The 19,873-nt window shown below is 42.9% G+C and overlaps 1 protein-coding gene across 2 annotated transcripts in view; it reads left to right on the top strand.

Annotated features, from left to right (window-relative positions):
- CRYBG1 (crystallin beta-gamma domain containing 1) overlaps positions 1-19,873 on the top strand; it is a 429,535-nt gene that overhangs the window by 392,734 nt on the left and 16,928 nt on the right. For both annotated transcript variants that reach the window (XM_073576084.1, XM_073576085.1), the window contains 6 exons: positions 1,344-1,489; positions 5,142-5,268; positions 10,320-10,349; positions 12,577-12,689; positions 13,547-13,676; positions 13,842-13,981. In XM_073576084.1, the coding sequence (XP_073432185.1) occupies positions 1,344-1,489; positions 5,142-5,268; positions 10,320-10,349; positions 12,577-12,689; positions 13,547-13,676; positions 13,842-13,981 (686 nt within the window). The remainder of the gene's footprint in view (positions 1-1,343; positions 1,490-5,141; positions 5,269-10,319; positions 10,350-12,576; positions 12,690-13,546; positions 13,677-13,841; positions 13,982-19,873) is intronic.

Raw genomic sequence — 19,873 nt, 5'->3', positions numbered from 1 at the left:
GAAGAGGGATTAAATATCCCTCCATATCCTCACATGGCCAGTCAGAACAAAAAAGGTGTGTTCAGCCACATCCTTCGAGTGTGCGAGACTGGAACCTCCGCCGCTGGATCGTCACTTCCGGTATCTTGGACGTTATGCGTGTCAGGAACAAATGTTCCGATGAAGTCCATGACACGCACAACCCCGCATAGACACCTTCTGTAACAGAGGTTGGACAGGAAGAGTCAGCATCGCATGCTGCCCATGGTGAGACTCATAACAATCCCTAGACCTATCATGTGACATTAATATAGCGGCCATGTTAAACAAGGACATAGAATTGGGCAAAAAATTCTTGTCACTTGGCAACAGCTGAACCCAAATATGGAACGAGAATATAATAGTGTATATAAGAAAAGAAAAAATACAATAACTAATGTCCAACCAGTTGGGTTCAGATATAGGTGTGCATAATCAGAGTGAGGAAGATGTGGATTTCAGGTATATACATCCAATGTTCATTCAAAACGTGAATAAGGGGAATCCCACAGAATTCCCTGTGTGCCCGTAATCTGGCCACGGTATGTCCAATGTTATACATGATTGTTTTGTAATTCAGATGTCAGAGGTGACACACACCGTACAATAGGGGAATCATCTTCTGCTACTATAACACATGAAAACATGAAAAAACACACAATTAAAAATCTAATTAAAAGGCTCCAGAGATAATAGATCCAGGTGAACAATTACATTGTAAAATGAGTATCATTCATCCTGACAGAGAGAGAGAACAAGTTTAAATGTCCTATCAAGAGTATATAGCCCACTGACTCATAAAGAAATTGATGATTGACTTGCAGTCATTACTACCGATACAAATGAGGCAGTGTGTTGCAGGGGATAATGGATAAGTGCTAGTCTTCTTGCTAATTCCTGCAGTGTACTTGCAGTCTTTTCTTTTTTCTACCCACTCTCTTTGGCATGCCCTGGCCAACCACATTGGGAGCTTTCAGCTAAGCCTAGGCTATTTTGCTTAGAGACAGCTAGAACCTTGCTCTCTATTTTTCTCTTGCTTATTGAGAAACAGGTTTAACTACATACAAATAATATATTGAAATGTACTCTTAACTTTTCACTCTATTCAGTGAACACATATAAGTGTTAATTAGTGTACTGTGCTAGTTGTTTCTTAAACATTTGTAATACTGTATATATCCTGTTGTTTATTCTTTGTTAAGGCTGTAAAACATTTCTATGTGTACATGGTGCCTCCAACTTATTGGGTAATCTGATTTGTTTTGAAGTGGGAACATACAGTATGAAAATTTCCATGTTTTAACATATGTGTTGATTTTCAATAGGACTTTTCCACACCACATATAGTTATGTATAGCGAAAAAGACTTTGATGAGAAGGCATCAAATATCAATGTATTGGGTATTATATCAAACATGGAAGAGACAGGTTTTGGAGTGAAGATACAGTCCATTGATATATTAAGTGGAGTGTAAGTGTCTCTTTGTATAATTTACATCTGTTTGTACTTATTTTTGTTTACGTTTTTATCAATGTCAAAATTTTCTGCTAATATTCCATGTATGAACTGAATTATGTGTTAAAAAGGTTGATCTTGATTTACTCATCAGGAGGTAAGTGGTGCTCATGATTCGTGATGAGCGAACCCGTGGATGATCAGATCTGGTTGGTTGAGCTAAATATTTAATAAAAAAAGCTGAACACAGACCCCATTCAGATGAATGGAGGGGGCCTGAACCATCCATTATTTCCTACACTGTCATCTGCTTGACAGTGGGAAGCACTGGCTCTGATCGGCAGTAAGATTGTTACAGCCGGTCACAGGCGTCGGCTGATGAGAGTACTACTCTCATCATCTTACACCTGCTCTTGCTGACAGCCATATTATATCATTCTAATCAGCCCATGCCTGTGACTAGCGGTAACTTTTTTAACCGCTAGTCACAGCTACTGGCTCACATCTGACAGCGTGGGAACCACAGCGCTCTGATTGGCGGTAACAAACTTATGCTCCGATGACAGCTTGGGAAACACCCGATGTTCGGGCTGCTGAACGCGAACAGTAACATGGACTTCTTGGAGGCGTCCATCTTCGGAATCCATGCACGGACAATAGATGTTTGGTTCGGACCCTGAACTTTACTGTTCGGGTTCACCCATCACTGCTCATGATGTTTTAGGAGGCATGTAGCTTCCGGGATGAATGTATCATAGGCTGGTATAGTGCACGTGTTCTGTTCTTTATACGAAATGTGCATTGCACCAGACTGTGTAATGTAATTGGTTTGTAAAGCTTATATTAGGCTAAATAGCAACAATATTGCACATTAAAGTAAGTGATACATCCATTTTGAAACACAACTACATAGGCCAAGTTCTCATTAGACAAAAATATTTCTATGCAAATACTTAGAAGAAAAAAATTGCGGCACTGACCATGTTGCGGAAAGTCTCAAAAATCCTTTTTTTACACGTTTATGGTACTGAGGGTCCAAAGGAGTCTCTTCTCCTCCAGACCCTGGGTACCGGCTAGCGCCAGGCATCTCTGGCTGCGTCACCGCTGACACTCGTGCGCCCGGAGATGACCCGCAGCAACCGTCGGGAGATCAGCGGCTAGCGCCGCTGATCTCCCGACGGCACGGTAGCGGTGGCGTGCGTCCTGCTAATTGCGGACTGTGCCTGCGCACTGCGCCTGTTGCTGAATGGTTGCGGCCTGGCGGCCGCGACCAATCAGCGCAACGGGATTTCGGTTACAGACAGACATGATAAGGCGCATATATATATACACACTAATAGACTATAAATATACAGTCAGGGAAGCTAATGTGTAATTTAGGTGAATATAGAAGGAAGCATAATCTGTGTCATTCCAGCTGGTAGAGATGGCACTGTCTCTAGATGAACATTTGATGCTACACTGATGGATCATGAATTTATTGCAGAGTATCGAGAAATAACATGCAGGATGAGAGCTAGTAATCAAGATAGTCTGAAGGGAAGAAAAAAGGAAGATGAACTACTGAAAATATGTGTATTGTATATAAGAGGAGTGCAAATTGTTATAGGCAATCAGATGTGGGATGCAGTTAAATCAGCCAACATCTTCAGGGAAATATTCTGGCTCGGTATGTGAGCCTGCATCAAAGACAGTGACACGACATCTGACATACAAGTACGTCATATGTCGCAAAGGGGTTATTCTATCCATAGGATGTGCAATAACTTCTAGATTGGTGGCGTTCCACCTGCAGCTATCCACAGAATACCAGAATTGCAAATAGTGGGGTATGCCTACATGTTGCTGAGTCAGTCAAAAACTGTGTATGAGAACAGCACTTGACATATCTCTGTCAATCAGATAGGCTTTGAATGTTATCCAAATTATGCATGTTGTTCAAGTAGGGGACACAAGAACCCCATTCTGGTCATAATTCTTTATGCTAATAAACACACTCTGCGGAGAGTTTGGCTGTGTCTGACAATCGGCTTCTCGCCGCCGCAGCAATATAATCTCATGTTTTAGAACATTGCAAAGTAAAGTGTGAACATCCAGGATGTTAAAGTCTATGAACAGTACAGAACTGGTTAACCTCTAGTGTCTTACATTCATCTTTGAAACATGCAACCATTACACCCATCCTAAAAAAGCCATTCTTAGACCCATTCTATGCGTTCAGTTATCTCCTATCACAACACTCATTCACCTCAAAATTTCTTGAACAGCACATCCACCTTGAACTCTCCTTCCTTCTACCTCTCATCCAAAACCCCTTTTTGACCAGCTTCATTCTGACTTCCATCTCCATTACTCTACTTAAACAGCGCTAGCTCTATTTTCTGCCTTTGGTACATTCAAGCACTACCTTCTCCTACAAATCCTTTCATCTCTTGATATCGCACACCTGACCTTTTTTTGGATATCCTCATACTTCAATAACTGCACATTTAGTATCTCCCATTCCCACATTACCTCCTCATGCCATCCTCTTTCTGTTGGTGTCCCTCAATGCTCTGTCTTGGGACCTCTACTCTTCTCCATCTATACATTTGACCTGGACAACTCATAAACTCCTTTTAGCTTCCAGTGTTGCCTATATGCTGATGACACTCAAATATCTACTACTTTGGGATTCTGGACTGTAGAGGTGACATGTGGGCCAGAATGTCTGTCAGCAGTAGCTTGATTTTTTTAATACACTTTATAAAACTCACTGTGGATGATTAAACTGATCTCCTCATCTTTCCACCATCTCACTCCACCCCCTAACCAGACCTATCCATCACAATAAATTACATAATTCTTTCCCCTTTCTCACAAATTCACATCCTGGGTGTAGTATTTGACTCTGTTCCGTACTTCAAAGCACATTTAAAAAACCTTACCAACCCCTTTCCAGAATTCACCATTTCCTCAGCCCAAAGTCAACAAAAATGATAGTACATACCCTTAACATCTTCCGCATCAACTACAACATCCTCCTCTATGGCCTCTTTTCTACCACTCTCTCACCCCTCCAATTTATCCTTAACTTTTTTGCCTGAATAATCCACCGTCCTCTCTACCAATCCCTTCACTCGCTTCCAGTTATCCAGATACTTAACTTTAAAATCCTAATAATGATTTACAAGATTGTTAATCTGTGTCCCCTGTACGTCTCCGACCCAGTCTCCTGATTCTTCCCTACACATAATCTCATTTTTCTCCCTGCTCTTTTATGTTTCTCACACAATCATATCAAAGATTTCTCCTAAGCATCTCACATGCTCTGCAACTCACTACCTCAGCATATCTGAAGCCTCACGACACAACCTCTAAACCTCTCTCTTCAGTAAAGCCTACAACCTGCAATAACCCAGCTGTCACTTCATTACCACTAGTACTGTTCCAATCATTTTAACCTTTACCAATACCTTGTAGATTGTACGCCTGTGAGAGCAGGGTCTTCTCCCTGTTCTACCAGTCTGTCACTGTTAGTTTGTGTGTTGCACTTGTATTTTATGTATGTAAACCCTCTTTACATGTACATCCCCCTGGACTTAATGTTGCTTTAAAATAAATAATTATGTAGTAAAAGATATGCATTTGCTAGAGAGTGATATATATTGTCAATGTTATACAATAGGTGGGTGGCATATGAATCTCCTGACTTCACCGGTGAGCAATACATCCTGGAGAAAGGGATGTACTCTAACTTTAGTGACTGGGGAGCCAAGAACTGCAAGATAACCTCTCTGCAGCCAATACTCATGGTAAGTTCAGCCGAAATGTTTTGTACATTGCCCATTACAGGGTAGTGTAAAAAATAGAAAAAGTCTTCTAGATTATATTTATTTTTATTTTTTTGTTTTCGCAGTCATATTTTTTGCATCTTTTTATATAAAAATTTTCATTTTAAATAATTGGTGCTTGTCATAAATTTTTCCTCAAAGAAGTTATCCAAGAATGTGATAAAATGGCCCCAGTCATGTAATTCAGACGACAGCCCATCTTAGTCACGTGTCAGGCTGCAGTGTTCAGAACAGCTCCCAAGACTCGTGTTTCAACTGTCAAAGCACAAATACCAGAGCTGCTGGAGAATCGCTGTTACTTGGGAAGAAATATGTTTTCCACAGCTTACTGAGCATGCAAAATGCTTGAGCACAGCAGCAGCTTGTTATGGCAAAACCCTGGCATAGTGTGAGTCATCTAGGGTGCCTCTGTATGCCGCTGAGATGGTCGCAATATTCAGATCAATCACAATAAATCATAAAGGGGAGTGGAAAAACCACAAAAAACGACCGTAGATCCATTATTAGAAATGTACAAAAATCTTGATTCAAAATTACAGCAGGTACAACACAGTGACAATGACAGAATGGATGCAGGCACTGTCATACTGCGCACTATGGGAGAAAACACGCGGACCCAGACCACCTAACCATTATATATTAAGGTGGATGATCAAGCAAAACACATGACCAAAACAAGATATCACATATATATGCAGATAAATGGTACCTGTAACTGAACTAGAAAAGGTGAATGGCCACTATTCCCATAAAGTCCTTTCTCTACATATTGGAATCAAATAATAAAGAGCCATGCACGTAATTGCCCTATATAGCTTAGATAGTGTCATGAGCCAAAGGTTAAAATGGTTAATGTGCCAGATAGTGAGCTATTTACCTCCAGTGAGTGGCACCTCTAGAGCAGCTGGGACCAGCGCGTCTGCCCCGACGCGCAATTCGGATGCTCGTCCTTTGTCAGGGGGCGTGACAACAACGGGAAATCGGGTGCTTTAAAAACCGTCAGACCGGAAGTAAGGGTAACGCCCGCAGACCGGAAGTGACGTGTCCGCAGTCATAGGAACCAAGTATGCCGAGCGGCACCAGCCTCACATAGCATCAAGCCAACAGCGTCTGGGGTGCCATAGCAACCAGCCACGTGGAGACGCTGGAAGCCGCGCGGCACACCAGTGCCTGACTCGGATGCGTTCGGGTCCGCAGCGTACATGTATTGTGTCGCCGTTAACCTGGTCCTGCCTGGATAAAACCTAGATAGTACTACAGTCGAGCAGGTGAAATAGGCATATGAAAAAGGCATAGGAGAAAAAGGGGACGGGAAAGGGGTGTGCATCCAGAATGGCTGGACCCATGACAAAAAAAACAGGAAAAACAAGGGAATAAAAAATTATATATAAAAAATGTATATATATGAAAGATTAAGAATAGAAAAACTTATACACAAATGACCATTCATATATCCCTACTGCCTAATAGTATGCACTGGGAAGCCACTTAAGATTGAAATATCCAGGACTATACTAATATATACCACTATACACATGCTGAATATGAATATATAGCAACAATTCATAACTAAACACAAAATCAAATAATAAAAAAATAATCTCTGAATAACATACACAATAAATACCATATATTACATATTACAAATACGCCATGCACGTGACATATAATAGTAATAATTTATAGTAAATAGACAGAGCCTGATGGGAATAATAAAAAACATAGTACAGAATAGTCTTCCTCATAACAGGATATTCCTCAATACATCATGGGTGTATATACCACCTAGAACAAATATCACAAAAGGCGAGATTCAATATTCATTGTGTTGCATGTCCATATATAGTCGCATCAATGGGTGTCACCTCTATCCAATAGAAAACTTCCGGTCTGACAGGTAGAAAGTAAACATGAGTGAAATAAAGGCCTAAAGAATAAAGCAATGAAAATTAGTTAAAACCAGTTAAAAACAACCACAGCACGGAAACCCAGCCTGCACCAAAAGTGCAGCAGGGAAGCAATCACAGAAATGACGCAAATTTTAAACTTTCATTCAGTCCGTGTGGATGGAACGTGTTTAGGGTCCAAATCCACCGGGCCTCCAGTTGTGCCAGATGCTGTGAATCCTTCCCACCATGAATGCCCATCTCTAGAAAATCGATACCTTTCACTCTAAGACCTCTACTATGACATTTGTGATGGATCCTAAAATGTTTGGGTATAGTCTTGAGTGAGGAAACATCATCTTCATTGGCTGCTGCTTGTTTGCCAAGGACGTGCTCCCTGATCCGAATCTTGAGCTGACGTGTAGTCAGCCCTATGTAGACCAGGGAGCACGGGCAAGTAGCATGATATATCACAAATTTAGACGTGCAGGTGATGTTCTTGATTTTATATATTTTTGTTCCTGAAGAATCAGTAAAGGAGTCGCTACGATCAACATTTACGCATGCTACGCAATGTCCGCAAGGAAAACAGCCCCTTCTGCTAATGCTGTTATTCAAAAATGTGGTTGATGGATTACCCTCATAGTGGCTCCGAATCAAATGTCCACACAGATTTTTAGCCCGTCTATAAGTTATTGCTGGCCTGTCCATTTTTAATTTAGCGATAACAGGATCCGTTTTAAGAATAGGCCACGATTTCTCAAGTATCTTCCTGACACTATCAGACTGAGATTGAAAGGTAGTAATGAACCTAGTTTGCTCAGATTTCTGCTGATTACCCTCCGTTTTATACAGTAGAACATTCCTCTGACTGTATTTAGCCCTGTTATACACTTTCTTTATCATTCTATGGCTGTAGCCATGTTCAAAGAAGCGTCTCTTGAGATCCTTTGCCTGTTCTTCATAATCAGTATCTGTCGAACAGATACGACGTAGTCGTAGAAATTGTCCTGTCGGTACTGATCTTATCATGTGGTTGGGGTGAGAGGAGGAAGCGTGCAATAACTTTTTCGTAGCCGTAGGGTTTCTAAATATGTTTGTCTGAATCGCATGATCAAGAATCCCTCCTCAAAGTCACATCCAGGAATTCAATGTTGTTAACATCATATGTAAAGGTCAACCTAATTTTGTGGTCATTACTGTTCAACCCGTGAAAAAAACTAACTAAGGAGGTACTGCTATCCTGCCAGACCAAGAGGGTGTCATCTATGTACCGCGTCCACAAAAGGACGCGGTCCATAGATGCCTGTTGGTCTGACAGGAGAAGGTCCCTCTCCCACAGACCCAGGAACAGATTAGCATAGGAAGGCGCAAAGGCTGTTCCCTGGGTCTGCAGGAAGAAGGACCCCTTGAAATCGAAAAAATTATGAGTAAGTGTGAATAGTAACTCTAATATGAAGGCCTTCATACCCAGAGAAAGATTAGATGTATTTAAAAAGAACTCAACAGCATGTAACCATTATGATGTCGTATACTAGTGTACAGTGATTCCACGTCAGCTGTAACCAGTATAGAATCGGCATCAAGAGACAACCCATTGACTCTACGGAGTAACTGATTAGTATCTTTTAAAAAGGAGGGTAATTCCTCCACCAGAGGTTGCAGCACAGAGTCGATCCATTGGTTCACACACTCCAGGTAGTTCCCCCGACCCGAAACAATAGGTCTCCCCGGTGGATTCTGTGCGTTCTTATGTGTTTTGGGGAGCAGGTAGAATGTGGGTACAGTGGGTTCATTAACCATCAAGGCTGCACCCAGTTCTTTAGTAATTACTCCAGCCACCATGGCCTTAGACAGAATCTCCCTGAGTTCCAACCCAAAGGCAGACAAGGGGTTGTTTGTAAGTTTTTTTTTATAACACATGGTGTTAAGAAGCTGGCAAAAGGCCTCTTTTTCGTACATGCTTTTTGGCCAAATTACAATATTTTCCCCCTTGTCTGCTGATTTGATAACAACATCAGGGAGATTCTGTAGGTGTTTAAGCCGTACCCGTTCCTCCATCGTTAAATTGTCGTGTCGTATATGTCGAGGGATTTTAGTCAACTCATTCGTCACATCTTTTACGAACAAATCAATAGTGCTACAGTTTGAGAGCGGGGGAACCGCCTGGAGCGCGGCCAAATGGAAGGAGGTATCTTACCTTATCCAATTTTCTTCTTGCGCCCATAGAATTTCGGAGTGAAATTGTAGCATGTTTTTATTATTTTCTCAGATTTTGTCAGTTAAAAAAAAAATTGTTCATCAGCATTTCTTCATTGAATAACAGGTCCAAGTGCTATCTAATGAAACATGGTGTAGCACTCATCTGATTTATACGGTGGTGTGAGCGAGACCGAAGACTGAGATGCACATTGGTTTCCATCAAACAGTATAACTTATGCTACAGCTCTGAGCACGCAGTTTTCATGTCTCACATGGCACTGTGTCTAGGCTAGGCCAGGCCATAAGGTGTTTGAGTTTGGCACCCTTTTGCAAAAAAGACAAATGGTACTTCGTAATAATTAGAGGAAAGATTAGCATATATAATTGTTTTATTATACAAGTGGGACAGAGATTTTGTCTTAAGTTTTTACTTGGGAGTCCTTAAACTCACAGCGGAAATGCCTGAAACCCTGGTGGTGTTCGCATTATCCTTTTTTTGTGTTTTACATAATAAAGTGTATTTGTTTTTACTGGCATAGACCACAATGTGCCAGTATGTTGCAATATTGTTATTTGCATAACATGCAAGTGTAGAAGGCTTGATAAATACATTGTTTACAAATTGTTTTTGCAAAACAAAAATAGAAACATTCTAAATAGTTCAATAACAACTATAACAAGTGTTTCTCTAAATTCAACACAAAATGCAGCTTTAATGTTGATCTGTTTTTACATTTTCTTCTCATTTCAATACACATTCTGCTTCCTTTTTTTAAATCTCTGTTCTAGTGATGCTTGCAGCGTAACGTTTTCTTGCAAGACATTTGCACTTGTTTATTAATTGCTGTTAGAGAAACATGCTTATAAATGTAAGTTCCTGTTATATAACTATTCCTCTTAATACTTTTTGTTCATTTTAAATAGGAAGCCCTTGAAAGTCCAGGACATTTTAGGGTATGTACTATTCTTGTCACATTTTTATAATCATATTTTGTATTAAAATATGTGAATAATATTTATTGACCTACTAACTTCATTTGAGGATAAATCATTTCTTAAATTCATCTCCATCTGTAAGTCAGTTTTTGGAGTGTAAGCCCCAAGTTTTCCTACTTATGGTTGCTTCGTTTTCATTAATATGTTTCCAAAAATACCGGTGTATATATTTTTTCAGATTTTGCGTTTCATAAGCTTAGTTGAAAAATGTATACTGAATTTAATATAGCAGTGTTTGTAACTGTGTTTAGGGTTTTAATATTAATTTTAGGGTTATGATAACTTTATGATCCTTAGACGATAAATGAGTTACCGTTGTGTTGTACCTCAATTTCACATACAGAGTTTGTTATAAACCGAATAGAAGAGGATCTAGCATGTGGATCCATTATAATAGTCTTAAGTATTAGCTATGTGATGTTATACTGCCCCTATTGGTCAAACAATCAGTAGATTTGGCTTCCAGTACCATCTCTATGCTGATGACACCCAATTATACGCTTCTTCTCCTGATATCACGCCTGCCTTTTTAGAAAACACCAGTGATTGTCTTACCGCTGTCTCTAACATCATGTCCTCCCTCTATCTGAAACTGAACCTGTCAAAAACTGAAATACTTGTGTTTCCTCCCTCTACTAATGCACCTATGCCCGACATTGCCATCTCCGTGTGTGGTTCCACCATTACTTCTCAGCAACATGCCTGCTGTCTTGGGGTCATACTGGATTCCAAGCTTTCATTCACCCCCCACATCCGATCACTGGCTCGCTCTTGTTAGCTGCACCTCAAAAACATTTCTAGAATTCGACCCTTTCTTACTTTCAGCTCTGCAAAACCTCTTACTGTTTCTCTTATTCATTCTCTTCTGGACTATTGTAACTCTCTACTAATTGGTCTCCCTCTTACCAAACTCTCCCCTCTCCAATCTGTCTTGAATGCTGCAGCCAGGATCATATTCCTCACCAATCGTTATACAGATGCCTCTACCTTGTGCCAGTCATTACACTGGTTACCAATCCTCTCCAGAATTCAGTACAAATTTATTACCATCACTCACAAAGCACTCCATGGCTCAGCACCACCCTACATCTCCTCTCTCGTCTCAGCCTACCACCCTACCCGTACCCTCCATTCAACTAATGACCTGAGGTTAACATCCTCAATAATCAGAACCTTCCACTCCCGTCTCCAAGACTTTTCATGTACTACACCAATTCTTTGGAATGCACTACCCAGGTTAATAAGATTAATCCCCAATCCCCACAGTTTTAAGCGTGCCCTAAAAACGCATTTGTTCAGACTGGCTTACCGCCTCAACCCATTAACCTACGGTAACTATCCTTGTGTTGCCCATTCAAAATTTTTACCATAACCAGGTTCCTCGTATCATGTTCTCACACGCTTTATGCATTTAATAGCCCTCTGTGTCTGTACTTTTACATATTCTGGCTGATAACCGGTTCATGCAGCATTATATAAACACCCGATTTCCTCCATTATGGCTGGTTTGAACAACTAAAGTAATTGTTACCACCCACCTTTCGTATCTCCCCTCTTTCCTTATAGAGTGTAAGCTTGTGAGCAGGGCCCTCATTCCTCTTGGTATCTGTTTTGATCTATGTGTTTATTGTTATGCTGTAATGTCTATTGTTTGTTCAAGTCCCCTCTAAAATGTAAAGTGCTGCGGAAAATGTTGGCACTATAGAAATAAAGTGTAATATTTTTATGTGAGGTATATGTTCCTAGATCATTATGTGTGACTGTTACTTTTAAGGTATAGATTATACACATGACCATTTTCATTTTCAGTGTATAACTACTGGGTAAAGGAGGATTCTTAGCATATATTTCACATTTGCACTTAAAACACTTTTTCTCTGGTCTTTTGGAAATCTGTGGTGGGTATGTTGAGCTCATTAAAATATTTTACTTGCAAAGTATTTTAACAATTCCTGCCTTAATGTAAATAATTAGACAATATGGCACTATGCCACTAGTAACTTATATACCATGATGTTGGAAACTTAGCTTTAAATCATGTCCGCAATACAAAAAGTGAGATCCTATGTGTGTACAGTATGTAAGATTATACGTAAGTTACTAGCATCTTCTGTTCAGGTCTTGGCTTTGTTTTTTGTGTGCTGTTGAGAAGTTTTTTTTTTTCTTTTTTCATACTCCCTTTTAGGTTGAGCTATTTTCAGAATCTGATTTCAAAGGTGAAAGACAATTATTAGAAGCGGATTCAAGTAACCTCGAGGAGTCTTTTACAGTTATGTCATGCAAGGTTATTTGTGGCCGGTAAGCAAGATGTTTTTATATCGGTTGCTTTAATTTGTAAGGAAACCAATTCTTTAGTTTTGGAAATGGAGTTGCTGAAACTGAAGCACAATGTTAATGATTTAATAAAAACTTCTATGTAACTGCCTTAGAATATACAGTTTTCAAAAGTATATTGATGAAAATAGCCAATGATTTTTTTCTTTGTAAATTTTGTAATTGGGCATAATGCTTAGAACACATAGCAATGTGCTGGTACTTCAAGTCTTCATAAGCACGGGGTATCAAAGGAACTCCAGTATATACTGTACAGTAAGACCTAATAGCCCCAGAGAATTGGATCAGAAGGGTAGGTCCAGACAGTGCGGCTGAATATCAGCTCACTGCCATGGCCAATTGAAGCATAATTTTGCAACATTTGGAGCTGTTTTATGCTAGTGTTCAAACTTAAACACTTTCATAAATCTGGTCCAATATGTACAACAACATTAGTAAAAAATATGCTGATAGGATTATAATTCAGCTAATGAAAGTAAATTATGAAACTGTAAGTACTGCTTTTATCTATTTTACTGTTTTAATATCTAAGACAAATTTATCAGTTACCTTTCTGACTTGCTATGTTTCAACTGCCACTTTTGATAAAACCACAAACTTTCCAAAATGGTTGTTCTCTTTAGCTTTCTCAGTTTTGCAGTGAATGACTATTGCTATTTGCACAGTTTGCAGGGTGATGGCATATTGGCGGACATTGTTTATTCTTACCATGTATAGCAGCATTATTATTGTCATGTGGCAGCATTTGATACATCTTTTTCCAATTCTTCATAGCATTTCTGTATGTCTTGATTGTAATTGCACGTGCCGTCATTTTCCAGGTGGGCTGCATATGACCAGGTTGATTTCTTGGGAAATCTATGGGTATTAGAAGAAGGAAGTTTCCCTAATTTATGTGCTATGGGATGTCCACATGGTACAGTTATCAGATCTGTGAAGACTATAAAATATGTAAGTACTTTGTCATTAAATATAGAACATGACAGAGCAGATATTTTATGAGGCTGTCAGAGGCTCAATCATGTAAGCAGTATTCAGTGGCTCTACCTCATTGTGTCCTTATTTTTCTAAGAACGTTTTACTGATAAATGTTGAATTGTTCTGCTTTTTTTAAAGGAGTTTTCAGACCCCAGTCTAGTACTTTATGGAAATGGGAACTACAAAGGGAGAAGAGTGAAACTTGGCAAAGAAACAACTGATCTACGGGCAATGGGCTACTCTCCAGATTTACGGTCTCTCGACGTTCAAGGTGGCATGTGAGTGACATGGTTACCTTTTTCTCTTGTTGCTCATATTGGTCACCTTTCTCTGACTTGGTGATGTACAGCTTTTTGAGTTTGAGCAAATCCCTGTCACTCTTTTCTGCTACAATGAAGTCCTATCAGCGGAAAAGTTAAAAGATGAAATCCAAAATGCTAGCACAAAGTGTCAATGCTTATTACTACTGTCAGAATGTCACATTAGCAAAACAAAAAGACATTGAATGATGTTTAAAGGATAACCTAGCCAAAGAGGTGGGCAGAATGCGGGGTCATGTAATAGGGGAATTAAAACACTTTACATAGGAGGGATAACATGGCTAGAAAATCAAATATTAGAATCCAAGCCTAAAATTATGGTACTGGCAAACGTAGAGGATGTTCACATATGTTTTTTACTTCATAGCAAATGCAGAAATAGCAGCTATAACCAGGGCTGTGGAATCAGTAAGCCAATCGTACAACTCCTCAATTTCCCAGTCTCCGACTCCACAGCACTGCCTCACTTCTGAGCATGTACATAAAGTGCAGCACAGATTCATCTCGCCTCCAACCCCACAGCACTGCCTCGCTACTGAGCATGTACATAAAGTGCAGCACAGATTCATCTCACCTCCGACTCCACAGCACTGCCTCACTACTGAGCATGTGCATAAAGTGCAGCACAGATTCATCTCAGCTATGACCCCACAGCACTGGTCACTACTGAGCATGTACATAAACTGCAGCAGAGATTCATCTCACCTCCAAACCCACAGCACTAGTCACTACTGAGCATGTACATAAAGTGCAGCACAGATTCATCTCACCTCTGACCCCACAGCACTGCCTCACTACTGAGCATGTACATAAAGTGCAGCACAGATTCATCTCGCCTCCGACTCCACAGCACTGGTCACTACTGAGCATGTACATAAAGTGCAGCACAGATTTATCTCAGCTACGACCCCACAGCACTGGTCACTACTGAGCATGTTGTGATAAAACACTCCGGGATCGCCTTTGCTGGGGTCAAAGGTCATGTGCGTTCAGCATGAAACTCAGGCGCAGAGCTGGGATTCGTGTATAACTGACCCTGGGTCAGGTTTATTAACGGTGAAAGCAATGCAAAAGGAAATAAAACATAAAACAAATCCTTGCCTGTCCGGCACTAACTAAACAATGGACAACCTAACTACCAACTGGCGGGCTTCTCCCATCCAGCCAAACCACAGTTGCAGTGGGCACTGCTTCCACTCACGTGTGTCTCTCACACAGACAGGCTCTCTGTGTTCCCAGGCTGAGACACTCACACAACCACCTTGCATCCTTTTATATCCACCTCCCATTTTTCATTAACAAGCAAGTGCGATACTGACCAGACTAGGCCACATAGGAAAGGAATCTGGGCGAGATATACCTGCCCTCATCCACTATTCCCACATGATTCTCACATATCCCCCCACTCTGCTCACACCACTCTGGTCGAGCAATGACACCCGCCAAACAGTGCACTTGGGACAGGGCATCTGCATTCCCCATCTGTACCCCTGGGCGGTGCTCCACCGTAAAAGTGTAGGCCTGCAGGGCAAGGAACCACCGGGTCACCCGGCTATTCCGTTCCTTGTTCAAGTGCATCCACTTGAGAGGGGCATGGTCAGTGATCAGCCTGAACTTTCGGCCCACCAGGTAATATTTGAGGGCCTCTAGAGACCACTTAATGGCGAGGCACTCTTTTTCTACGACTGCATACCTTTGCTCGTGTTTATTCAGCTTCCTTCTGAGATAGAGGACTGGGTGTTCCACTCCGTCCCTCACTTGTGAGAGTACGGCCCCGATACCGGTATCAGAGGCATCCGTTTGTACCACAAACTCGCTGCGGAAGTCCGGAGTCACCAGTACGGGCTGAGAGCAAAGTGCCCGTTTTAGGCTATGGAAGGCTTCTTCAGCCGCTAAACTCCATTTAATCATGACGGAGTCTTTCCCTTTTGTAAGATCTGTCAGGGGGGTAGCGATGGCTGCAAAATTGGGTATGAACCGGCGATAATGGCCGGCGATCCCCAGGAAGGCTTGCACCTGCTTCTTGTTGACAGGTTGTGGCCAGTCCTGAACCGCCTGAATCTTATCAACCCAATTACATACCCCAAATACCGGGCTTCTTCTAGCCCGATGTGACATTTCTTGGGGTTCGCGGTTAGACCTGCCTCCCACAGGTCGTCAATCACAGCTTGTACTTTCTGGACATGAGTCTCCCAGTCCAAGCTGTAAATGACAATGTCATCCAAATAGGCCGAAGCGTACCGCCTATGTGGCCTCAAGACTCGATCCATCAGTCTCTGGAAGGTCGCCGGTGCCCCGTGCAGTCCAAACGGCATATACACATACTGAAATAAACCTTCCGGTGTAGCAAATGCTGTCTTTTCTCTGGCAGCCTCAGCCAGAGGGATCTGCCAATACCCCTTTGTTAGATCTAGGGTCGTAATATACCGGGCTTTTCCTAACCGATCTTTTAACTCGTCGACCCGGGGCATAGGATAGGCATCAAATTTTGAGACCGCATTCAGTTTCCTGAAGTCATTGCAGAACCGGATGGTGCCGTCCGGTTTAGGAAATGGCACAATCGGGCTGGACCACGCACTGTGCGATTCCTCAATGACTCCTAACTCTAACATTGCCTTCACTTCTCGGGAAACGGCTTCACGGCGCGCTTCCGGGATTCGGTAGGGCTTTACGTGAACTGTGACACCAGGTTCCGTTACAATGTCATGTTTCATTAGCATAGTCTGCCCGGGTTTTTCTGAGAAAAACTTTTGGTTGTGAAGTAGAAACTGCCTGACCTCAGTCTTTTGCCGCTCCGAGAGAGTCTCTGCAACCCGTACCTCCGGTACGGTATGCGAGCAGACAGGACCGGCCAGCTCCGCTGACAAGGCAGACCGATCCTTCCAGGGCTTTATCAGATTTACATGATAAATCTGTTCAGGTTTCCGTTTACCTGCCTGGTATACTTTGTAGTTTACTTCACCAACTCTTTCCTTGATCTCAAAGGGGCCCTGCCACTTTGCCAGGAACTTACTGTCCACCGTGGGGACCAGGATCAACACCCTATCTCCGGGTGCAAACGTACGGATCTTGGCGCTCCTATCATAGATTCTTTTTTGGGCTCCTTGAGCCTGTATCATGTGTTCTTTGACGATAGGCATAACAGCCGCAATACGGTCCTGCATTTGTGTGACGTGATCTATCACTGTTTTAAACGGAGTGACCTGAACCTCCCAGGTTTCTTTTGCAACGTCTAACAGTCCGCGAGGACGTCGGGCGTACAATAACTCGAAAGGCGAGAATCCCGTGGAAGACTGGGGTACTTCCCTGATGGCAAAAAGCAAATACGGAAGTAAATAGTCCCAGTTCTTCCCATCCTTGTCTATCACCCTTCTCAGCATCTGCTTCATAGTTTTATTGAACCGTTCGACCAACCCGTCTGTTTGAGGGTGATACACGGATGTGCGGAACGGTTCGATTTGTAACAATCGGCAGAGCTCCATCATTACCCTGGACATAAAGGGGGTCCCCTGGTCGTTGAGTATCTGTTTTGGTATACCAACCCGACTAAACACATGCACCAGTTCCTTGGCAATCGTCTTGGTGGCCGTGTTACGCAAAGGGATGGCCTCCGGGTAACGAGTGGCATAATCCAAGATGACCAGGATATGTTGGTGTCCACGTGCAGACCGTGGAAGGGGCCCAACTAAATCCATCCCAATCCTCTCAAACGGGACTTCAATAATAGGTAGGGGTACCAAAGGGCTACAGAAACGGGGCTTAGGTGCAGAGGCTTGGCAGTCAGGACAAGACTCACAATATACTCGAATATCATGATGCATGCCTGGCCAAACAAAACAGTGTAATATCCTTTCGGTGGTTTTCTGGACTCCCAGGTGACCTCCCATCACATGTCCGTGGGCCAGGTCCAGCACCTGCCGCCGGTAGGGTTTTGGCACGACTAATAGTTGCACCGTATCTTCCCCCTTTTTCTCTATCTGATAGAGTAAATCATTCTCCAGAACCATGTAAGGATATGCCAGCCTAGAGCCAGGTTCTACGGGTACCCCATTTATCACTTTTACATTTGTCCTAGCCTGAGAAAGGGTAGGATCCTTTATTTGCTCGCTTTGGAAGTCATCTTTCTGAACTTCTAAATCCGGCAAACGGGGAGGTGGACGGCTGTCGGCCTCCTCCTCTTCCCCGGTCTCCTCCGTATCACCCGCCATGACTGAAAACGGGAACTGCAGGTCATTTCCCGCAGACTCTTCCCCAGAGTCTTCCGGGGAGACCTCTTCCAGGGGTTCGGGACCCACACGTGCCCTGGAAGAAGAATCATGTACACTATTACCCTGGGGTATCAACTGATTCTCCCACAATTGCCAGAAGTGGGGAAAATCCCGGCCCAGGATAACATCATGCAATAATGCCGGGACGAGTCCCACTTTATGTTGCACAGACCCATAGGAAGTAGTAATGCATATGACCGTGGTGAGGTAGGAACAGGTGTCTCCATGCACACATGTTACAGAAAATTTGTCTGATGGTCCAGTCGGGGCTGACACCAGACTGGCCTTCACCAGAGTCACCACACTTCCCGAGTCTAACAATGCCACCACATTTTTGCCATCAACAATTAAATCACACAAGTGTTTTTCCACATCCTTTTGACTGGCATTCACACTCACCACCCGTGCAACCATAGGCATGCGGTTTTTAGAGTCTGTGACGTCGCACTGCATGGGTTCAGTAGTGACCGGACAGTTCGCAGCAATATGTCCCATCTCTTGGCAGCGGAAACACCTAACGGGCCCCTTGCTTAGACCATAGTCCGTTACTCTCGGCCTCGCAGTGCGGGCAGTCCCGTTTTCCTCCCCCACTGTCTTAGGGATTTTTCCATCTCCCCTACTCCCTGGAACAGTCTTACCGGTTCCACGTGGAGATGATGAAGAACGAGGTGGGGTAGCGTCGTCTCGGAGTCCTTCCGCCACGGAGTAACGTTCAACCAGATCCACCAGTTGATCTGCCGTCGTAGGATTTCCATGGCTTACCCACTTCCTCAGGGCTGGCGGTAGAGCTCTCAGGTACTTGTCCATGACGACTCTCTGGAATATCTCTGGCGCTGTCAACACCTCGGGTTGTAGCCACTTCTTCATCACGTGGCTCAGGTCGAACATCTGGGACCGCGGTGGTTTATCCGGCTGATAAGTCAATTGATGCACTCTCTGTGCACGGACAGCGGTCGTCACTCCCAGCCGGGCCAAGTCTCGGCTTTCAATTTGTCAAAGTCCTGCGCGGCTTCAGGCTCTAAGTCATAATAAGCCTTTTGGGCCTCACCGGAAAGAAACGGGGCAATCAGGCCGGCCCATCGTGCCTTCGGCCATTTTTCTCGCACCGCCGTCCGTTCAAACGTGGTCAGGTATGCCTCGACGTCATCTTCGGTCGTCATTTTCTGCCAGTACCGACTCACGTGAATCACTCTCAACTCGGCTTCCAGGTTAAGCTCAGGTAAGCTTGCCAAGCGCTGCGCCACCTGCTGGAGAAGCGAACGATCGGTAACTGTCATGTCCACCAACTCCTTCAGTTGGGCCATCTTCACCCGATTAGCTTCTTGCTGGACGGCGGTGGACTGTACCAGCGCTTTCACCACGTCCTCCATGCTCATGCTTGCAACGTGATGCCCGCATTCTCCACAATGTGATAAAACACTCCGGAATCGCCTTTGCTGGGGTCAAAGGTCACGTGCGTTCAGCATGAAACTCAGGCGCAGAGCTGGGATTCGTGTATAACTGACCCTGGGTCAGGTTTATTAACGGTGAAAGCAATGTAAAAGGAAATAAAACATAAAACAAATCCTTGCCTGTCCGGCAC

This window comes from Dendrobates tinctorius, unplaced genomic scaffold (assembly GCF_039654945.1).
Source record: "Dendrobates tinctorius isolate UK_male_01 unplaced genomic scaffold, ASM3965494v1 ptg000046l, whole genome shotgun sequence".
NCBI lineage: Eukaryota > Metazoa > Chordata > Amphibia > Anura > Dendrobatidae > Dendrobates > Dendrobates tinctorius.
The sequence above is the reverse complement of the archived record's forward strand: the minus strand, read 5'-3'. Positions and strand labels throughout refer to the sequence as shown.